Consider the following 9,449-nt stretch of genomic DNA (forward strand, 5'->3'; position numbering starts at 1 on the left):
CTCGTTACAATTTTGTTCCTGCTTATGAATTGATTTAGACTCCTAGAGTGATAAAATATTAAGGCAGCATGGTGGTTGGAGATCATTTATTTTAATTCCCTTTTTTACAGATGAGGACACAAACTAGAGAGCTCTAGGAATTTGTCCCAGTCTCTTAGATTGACAGCTTCTTAAGCCAATGGATAAATGATTCTTCCTCACAATTACCCTTCTTACCATTCCTCACTGTACATCTTGTTTCTGTCTTTACCATTCCTCCAAAATTGTTTTAAATCAGCAATGTAAAGAGCTTAGTCCTTAATTTATCTGTCATCAACGCTCTGTCATTAAACGCTGTTAACTCCCTCTCTTTTCTAATCTCCTGATCTGTCTCCCCCGCAGGAATCCTGTTCTTTGGAGTCCTTTCCTGAAATGCCAAGGGTTCTTTGCTGAGCTGTCTTTCTTTTCAGTTGATATTCTTTCCTGAGCTATCTAACCCATGCCACTGACATGGTTATTTCTCTATATGGTGATGACAAACAAGTCTTTATCTACAGCACAGACTTTCTTCCTGAGCTAGCTGCTGAATTCCTAAGTGCATTTCAGTCTCAAAGTGTCAGGCTAATGACATCACCTTCCCTGCATATCATTTCCCCCGTTTGTGAATGATGCTGTGCCTAGAGCTGAACATAGGCCCTGGGGCCAGGCACTGGAGCAGGTGTGGCCATGTGGGGGGTACTTTACCCAGAGCCTCTCCCACTCCAATAACCTAATATACCAATTACAAACAAAGCCGAAAAATATTGCCCTACTACATCTCAGGAAATGGCACCATTCTTTCCCTTGTAGATAAAACTAGAAACACAGGTGTATCTGAGACTCATTCATCATAGCAATATTCCATATAATTCTTTTTTTGGTAAAAGTTATTGGTAACTAGGAATTGTATGTGTTACTGCACTAAAAAAAAAATGTCTAGCTACCGCTTTGGGAATTTGGGGTGACCTAAGCTTAACAATTATTCAAAGACATGCTGTATTAATTAGCTCCTTCAAACAATTCAAGAAAGGCTTCAGGAAGGAGTAGCATTGCAGCTGGCCAGTATCTGCATTGAGTGTGTGTGGTGGAGGACTCTGAGACATAATGGATTCGCAGTGGGGAGGATATGTAAGACCAATAAGAGATCCCAAAGCTTTCTGAACAATTATAAATATTTAGAGAGGCCTAACATAAGTACCCATTTATGAATATTAGGGTTTAAATCCTAATATATAAAAAGCCAGGGGCTGTCATGACCAAAACAACCAGATGGATAACCGAACAGTAGTCTGCGTGGGGCAACCAGGCTGGCAGGGGAGCAGCTGGGGGCAACCAGGCTGGCGGGGGGAGGAGGAAGTTAGGAGTGACCAGGCTGGCAGGGGGGCAGCTGGGGGCAACCAGCCTGGTGGGGGGGAGGAGGAAGTTAGGGGTGACCAGGCTGGCAGGGGGGCAGTTGGGGGTGATCAGGCCGGCAGCAGGGCAGTTGGGGGCAACCAGGCTGGCGGGGGGGCAGTTAGGGGTGACCAGGCTGACAGGGAGGGCAGTAAAGGGCAACCAGGGCAGCAGGGGGGCAGTTGGGGGTGACCAGGCTGGCAGGGGGGAAGTTAGGGGTGATCAAGCCAGCAGGTAGAGGCAGTTAGCAGTGATCAGGCTGGCAGGAGGGGAAGTTATGGGTGATCAGGCAGGCAGGCAGGTGAGTGGTTAGGAGCCAGCGGTCGTGGATTGCGAGAGGAATGTCCAACTGCCAGTTTAGGCCCTATCCCAGGCAGTTGGGGGCCTAAACAGGCAGTTAGACAGCCCCCAAGGGGTCCCAGATTGGAGAGGGTGCAGGCTGGGCTGAGGGACTCCCTGCCCCATGCACAAATTTCATGCACCGAGCCTCTAGTATATATATATGTTAAATGGTCACTTGGAATAACTCAGATTTCACGATAATGTATAGAACACCAAATGGTTTATGTCACAGTCCACAATATATTTAAAATAATTATTCCAGTTTACAAAAACCAAGTAAATATTTAAGTACTAATATTTACATTTAATACAAAAATGTTCCTTTTGTATTATTCAATATTAAAACTGAATATATTGTGTAAAACTACTCTATTGCATACAGTTCTTTCTGCTCCCTATTGACAATGTCAAATTACCGAGGGTATTTTTCATATTTTTGTAATTTCACTTTTAATCTAAGTTTAAACTAACTAAAACAGTTGCAAGAATTTTAAAGAAACGCTTCCTTCCGTAAGCATGAAGTTCCAATGGGAACCATTTACAATGAGTAGCCAGAATATTTCTCCGAGTGCCTAGCATAACATTCACAGCTATTCATTAACTCTTAAAAGCCATCATATTTTAAGATAATATTGTTAAAGTATGTAGGAATGCAGGAGCAGCAGTGAACTGAAAATATCCAAGAGAAAATGTAGTGAGTGGATTGCTACAATATGCTGTAAGGGAGATGCACCACTGGCTCACTGCACCATTGGCTCACTCCATAAACTATTCCCTGAGTGAGAAAATATTGTATTGTATGAAGCCACATGATTTTGGCCATGAGACTCCCCTAACATAAGGTTATGGCAAGCTAGCCAGACACAGCTCAGGAAAGGCAGGAATTGCACCTGTTTTTCCTGACATGGGGCAGGAACGAAATGGGCCATGTTGAATGGATAAACCAATGATCTGGGCATTGCCATTGTGTTGTGTGAACTAGGGACTAGAGAAGAGAATCAGACCCAAAACATATTTTTGAGGAAAAATGAGCAAGATTTGGTAAGAGTTAATTTTTGAATAGTTAAGGGGGAGAGAAGCGTGTAGAGGGGCTCCAGTTTAGGTGAATTGGTAAGCGTCGGTGCCACCATCTGAGACAGAGCTCACAGAAAAATGGTCACATTTGAAGAGGGCGGTAGGATCTACTCTGATAGACAGAATTTAGCATGGCAATGAGCTAAATTCAAGTGGAGATATGTTAGGCATTTTGTTTCAAAAGCATATACAGACTAATGTCACCAATAGGTTCTGCAACTTTAAGCAAAATGACAGACAATAAAACCAACTTACCATAGGCTAATTGATATAAACAAACATTTCTATAGCATCTCATCAAGATTTGTATATATTAATATAAGCCTCTGACATATTAATATAAGGTTCTTTTCATGAATATAGTATAGCAATAAGCTGAAAACTCACTTTATCATTATTTGATCCAAAAGTAAATCATAGGTGGCAGAACAAAACCTCTAACCTAGGCACTTGGATTATAAATCATTGCTTTTACACAAAGTACATCACACAGCACTATGCTAGGCTTTGAAAGAATTCTAAGAAAAATCTGGCCCCATTACCATCCTTAAATGTAGAGACATTAAAAATCCATGAAAGCAATAGGAATATGTGTTCATTAAGATGACACAAAACAAAGAGGTTCAAAAGAGAAGAATGAATAAGATACCATTAGGTGTACCCTTGACCTTGATAACAGAGAGATTGCAGAGAGAGGTGGTGAAATAACCATGGGGGTCTATAGCTCCTTCTACTCTGTATAACCAGTCTTCCCATGAGGCTGTGTAATAAGCAAGATCAATCTCAGCTCCAATCCAGGCCCTTAGAACTACTCAACCTCTCACAGAATTTTAACGAGGATGTTGGAAATGGGTTACCAGCAATATTAATGAATGCTTCTACTTTAATATTGGTTAGGAATTTCAATTAGGATCAAATAACTGAACTTACTTCGAGAGAGCTTCTCAAGGGCTTTTCCCAGCTTCTTGCTCTCTTGAAGGATGTGGTTCAATTCATCAAAATCACGGCTTTCTGGTTTAGTTCGCCAGTTCCACTTAGGATGATCTACTGACCTTGACACTATGTTTAAAAAAAATGATTACTTCATAAGCATGCTGCATAGTAATAAAAACTTAACTATTCGTCATTATGTGAAAGACTGTATAAGATCATATACAGAATAAAAATGTTTGTCTTGGAAATGGTTTACTTGTGAGCAAGCAGTGGAAGTTATAAAGCTGGGTTTTAAGAAATGTTTTAAATGAACAAGTAAAGAATAGTGTGATGCTATTTGTAGAAAAAATAAAAATCAGGTACTGATTTAAAACTAATAATTTATAGAATTTAAGGAAAACATAAAAGTAGATTTTGTTTGTTTTAGCAGCTTAAAAATAATCACTAACTTCACTAACTTCTTTATCATCAATTAGTAAATATTTCTAAGACATTCTTGCTGTCTTCTAGTAAAACAGAGACAACTGTAATTACCTTCATTTCCCTTCAAATTCCAAATTCCCACTAAAATTATTGGAGTAAAGGAATTTTTATTTTTATTTTTTGGGACAAAGAATTAGTTAAGCAAGGAGAGAAGCCACTATTAATATGATGGTAAGAAATAGCATCATCGTTTATTGGAAGATGCAAAATGAATTGATGAGTAGTAAACAAATTTAGCAAACTAGAGAATACCGAGACCTAGTCCCTGAAGAGAGAGATGCCCCCCAAAAGTGATCATTTCAGACAATTTAAGCATTAAAGTATCAAACAAGACCAACGACAAAGTAATAAGAATACAAAAACTTTCTTCTTCAGACTGGAAGAATTCATTGAACATCACTAAATTTTACAACAATAGAAGTAAAGAAAAGATCTTAAAAGCTTTCAGAGACAAAAATAGCAAATCATATCGTCATCAGACTTCTCAACAGCAACAGTTCTCCTCAGAAGATGGGGGAGAAAGTCTTTCAAGATTTCAACTAAAGAGTACTTCCAACTTAGAATTTTCTACCCAGCTCAAGGATCAATTAAGATACTTGAAAAGACTCAAAATTTATCTTGCAAGCATTTTTTCCCCCCAGAAAGCTCCTAGTGGAGGTGCTCCACCAAAATACAAAGTGGAAAGACTTGGGGCTCAGGCAATAGGTGATCCTCCATAAGGAAAAGGAAAAGGGTGACAGTGAAGAACAATCCTGGGAGACAGCTGAAAAAGCAGCTAGAGACCCAGAAGCCAAGACTGGAGCAATAGGACAGAGGGCTACAGGGGAAATGGATGTAACACTTTTCAAAAGAAATAAAGTAAAAAATATAAAATAAGAACGATATTAGGATCACTTGATGTATTTGATCATATTGAGAGTGTTTAATAGTTTAACACAGGATTTGGTGAAGTATTAATGATGGATACATAGAAAACAAACAGAAAAAAAGTCAATTGTTAATTCTAATTAAAAGTCAGCTAATAAATTAATAGTTGAACATCTTATGGCTATACTGTGAAAAACACAAATTAATGTAGTCTTACTAATACCAAAGCAGAGTATATATTCAACCAACATTTGAAATCTCTGCATGACTGTAGGGGGATGCTGAGATGGGGGCAGAGTATAAAGCACGAAGTCTTAGAAGGAGGTCAAAAGATGATGCCTCAAATGTAAAAGTAAAAAAGAACACGTAAGTACCTTGTATGTTTTGATATTTAGACCTGTGTACCAAAAGCAACATCTAAGAGAGTTAAAAGTGGTTCCACATTAGAAGAACAGAGGAGAAGTAGTACCTACTACTTTACTTTTTAAACCACATATATTTTTGTTTCAATAAAAATAAATAAATTCTATATATTTATATGGTAAGGCTATAGGAAAGAAAGGCTGTTGAAATATTTTTTCTGCTACCTATTTGAAAGGTAATCTGGCAATATCGATTATAATAAAAGTATAATGACCCTCTGGCCCAGCAATCTTATGTTTGGTTAATTATAATAAATAAAAATATCCATACTTATATATAAACTAGAGGCCTGGTGCACAAAAATTTGTGCACTCTGGGGAGGAGGGGGGGTCCCTCAGCCCAGTATGTGCCCTCTCTCAATCTGGGACCCCTCAGGGGATGACCACCTGCTGGCTTAGGCCCACTCCCCAGGGGACTGGGCCTAAGCTGGCAATCAGACATCCCTCTGGCAGCCCGGCAGCCCTCAGGGGATGTCCACTTGCCAGCGGGGAGCAGGCCTAAGCTGCAGTCGGACATCCTTAGCGCTGCTGAGGAGGCAGGAGAGGCTCCCACCACCACCGCTGTACTGGCAGCCATCAGCCTGGCTTGTGGCTGAACAGAGCGCCTCCCATGTGAGAGCGCCCTGACCACCAGGGGGCAGCTCCTGCATTGATCATCTGCCCACTGGTGGTCAGTGTGTGTCATAGTGACCAGTCATTCCCAGTCCTTCTGCTGTTAGGGTCAGTTTGCATATTACCGTTTTTACTATATAGGATAGAGGCCTGGTGCATGGGTGGGGGCCAGCTGGTTTGCCCTGAAGAGTGATCTGGGTCAGGGTGGGGGGGCCCGCTTGGGTGCCTGGCCAGCCTGGATGAGGGGATGATGGCTGTTTGCAGCTGGTCACACCCCCTTCAGGGTGGAGGTCCCCACTGGGGTGCCTGGCCAGTCTGGGTGAGGGGCTGAGGGCCGTTTTCAGGCTGGCGGGTGCCTGAAGCTCCCAACCTCTCCTTTTTTTCTTTTTTTTTTATTCTGGGATTTATTTACCTTCTATGGCTGTCACTGGAACTGAGAGCTGGCTTTAGCTCTGAGGCTCGGCTCCAGCTCTGAGACCTCGGCTGCTGAAAGCACGTATCTGAGTTTGTTTGGCTTCTATAATTGAAACACTGTTGCAGCTCCAGCTCTGAGGCTGAAGCTGGCTGAAAGCAGGTTTCTGGGGCTTGTTTAGCTTCTATAATTGCAACATTGTTTTTTTAGAGTGCAGCTCAGAGGCCGGCAGCGGCAGGTGGGGAAACTTGGCTTCCTCCATCACTGGAGCAAGCAAGTCTCCTGTTTGCTTCAGCTGCCTGGCTGCCGGCTGCCATCTTGGTTGGCAGTTAATTTGCATATCTCGCTGATTAGCCAATGGGAAGTGTGTCGGAGGTATGGTTAATTACCATGTTTGTCTATTATTAGATAGGATTACAAGATTGTTTATTTTATCAGGAAGTGAAAGATATAAATTTGTTTTTTCAGCAGTTTGTGGTGGAAAAATTCTGGAAATCATTTAATGTCCTTCAACAGGGGAATAAATAAATTAAGGTACATTCACACTATGATACAGTCTGCACTTATTAAAAAGTTTATCTTAGATCCCAGTCTATTAGCATGGAGATATGTCCACAATGCATTTTAAAATAATAAAATCAAGTTATTTAGTGTTTACAGTTTAAGGCTAGTTTTAGGAAGCATGTCAACCCATATATATTTTGTGTTAGTTTATAGAAAGAAAAGAATATATTCTTTATACCTATGTTTCTCTCTATATATATTGCTTATTACTATGACAGCAGTCTCTTTAACATTTCTTGCAATGCTGGTTTGGTAGTAATAGCCATTTTTTTGTCTGGGAAGGCCTTTATTAAAAAAGAAAAGGATGTAAAAAATGCAACCTATTTCAAAGGCTATGAAAAGATACAAACTATTTCTTAGGGAGTACAATTTAAGTGGACTGAAGAAAGAAAAACTATCTACATGTCTGTATTTTTTAATTGTCAAAATAAGCAAATATTACTTCTGTGATTTAAATAAATCTAAAATATAAAAAAAAAATAGAATGCAAGTGCTTCCTCTGTCTTTTTTTATTTAAGGGATTCTGGGATAGAGATATCAGCTAACATCAACACACTGGCGATCAAACACTGGAGAGTGGACAGAGTGAGAGTGATAAATATTCTAGAAAAGACTTCTAGGCACACTGCTATTATCCCAGGGGACCTCTGGGAACAAGCCCAGGCATAGGGGAGAGAAACTCAGAAAAGGAAGCAGATAGAACTATATTTGTACCATATCCTTCAAAGGATTGTTTGGTTGGTTTGGCTCAGTGGCTGGAGCCTTGGCCTGTGGACTGAAGGGTCCCAGGTTCGGTTCCAGTTTGTAGCACATACCTGGGTTGCGGGCTTGACCCTGGTGGGGGGCGTGCAGGAGGCGGCCGATCAGTGATTCTCTCTCATCATTGATGGTTCTATCTCTCTCTCTCTCTCCCCCTTCCTCTCTGAAATCAATAAAATATATTTTTTTAAAACTTATAAGAAAGAGATTGTCTGGCACTTTTGTTAACCTTCATTGAACAATTTCCCTAATCTATATCATTGCATTATTTAATTTCCCTGCAAATTAATATATGCTATCAAGAGTTCTCTCTCCTTTTAATTTACAAAATAAGAGAATAGTGTTTGTTTGTTTTAAAATCAGTCCCAATTAATATTCCAGAATAACCACCAGACATGGCCAGCTCCCAAAGCATCCCAGCCTTTACAGACCTACCAACTGACTGCACTGACATGGCAAGACCAGAAGAAGTGCCCAATCAATCCACTGAATCATGAGGAATTATAAATTGTTGTTTTTTAAGCCACTGAGTTTTAGGGAGGACATATGAAGCAACAGAGAACTGATAAAACACTCAAGGACTTGCCTCAGCAACTTTCTTGCACATATATCCAATTTATCAAAGAAGCCAAATCTAGGACAACCCAGGCAACAGCATGATGATGGTCAAATCAACTACGCTGGGGATTTCAAAAGATGTTTTGATAAATAATGGAAGGACACAGCCTCCATATGGGGGCATCCCTTAAAGGTTTCTGATGGATTAAAAGCCTTACTTAGTTTTACTTAATTATCTTAAAACTGAGAACTACAATTTAAATACATTTTAACGAATATTCTCGGGAGGAATGGAAAACAGCAGAAACAGAATCAACAACATAAGATGACACATGTGCGGTGACAGAACCTAAGAGAGGGCACGTCTATGGCTTCACTGAGGCAAAGCTCACCCCCAATGCACGAGTCCATCCATAGTACCCTGCAGATGGCATCCTCCATTGGCCCATAGGAGCTCGCTACTTCATACAGCAGCCTACTGTATACTGTATACTGTATGCTGTATACTGTATACAGGGCTAATTTTGAGCAATTCTTTATTAAACTAATCAAATTCTGACTCACTGTGACCTCCACCAAAAGTTCCTATCTATGGGTTAAAAATAAATGTACTGTTTCCTCGAAATGACTTTACCAATAAAACTGCTAATATTTGATAATAATATTTTTATGTCTAGGATGATAAAGGATATAGTTATTTTCTTTTTTAATCTAGCCTGATAATCTTTACTTTCTAATTGAGATGTTCAGTCCCTTTACACTTATTGTAATTATTGACATGTTTTCACTTCAACCTAACATCTTGGTATTTGGTTTCTATCTTTCCAATCTTTTATTTCTCTGTTCCTCTTTTCCTGCCTTTGTTTAGGGAGGATAAATTATATTTTTCTTTTCGCATTCCATTTTAACTCCTCTACTGACTTTTAATATATGCCATTTTATGCTTTGTAGTGTTTCTTTACACATTACAATATGCATCTTAAACCTATCCCAGTGTAAGTTCAAAGCACATT

General features: G+C 39.8%; 1 protein-coding gene across 1 annotated transcript in view; it reads right to left on the bottom strand.

Moving 5' to 3' along the window:
• Nucleotides 1–9,449, bottom strand: part of C17H8orf34 (chromosome 17 C8orf34 homolog) — a 250,888-nt gene that overhangs the window by 191,859 nt on the left and 49,580 nt on the right. Inside the window, 1 exon segment of the mRNA XM_059673058.1 lies at nucleotides 3,757–3,885. Within this exon segment, the coding sequence (XP_059529041.1) occupies nucleotides 3,757–3,885 (129 nt within the window).

This window comes from Myotis daubentonii, chromosome 17 (genome assembly GCF_963259705.1).
Source record: "Myotis daubentonii chromosome 17, mMyoDau2.1, whole genome shotgun sequence".
NCBI lineage: Eukaryota > Metazoa > Chordata > Mammalia > Chiroptera > Vespertilionidae > Myotis > Myotis daubentonii.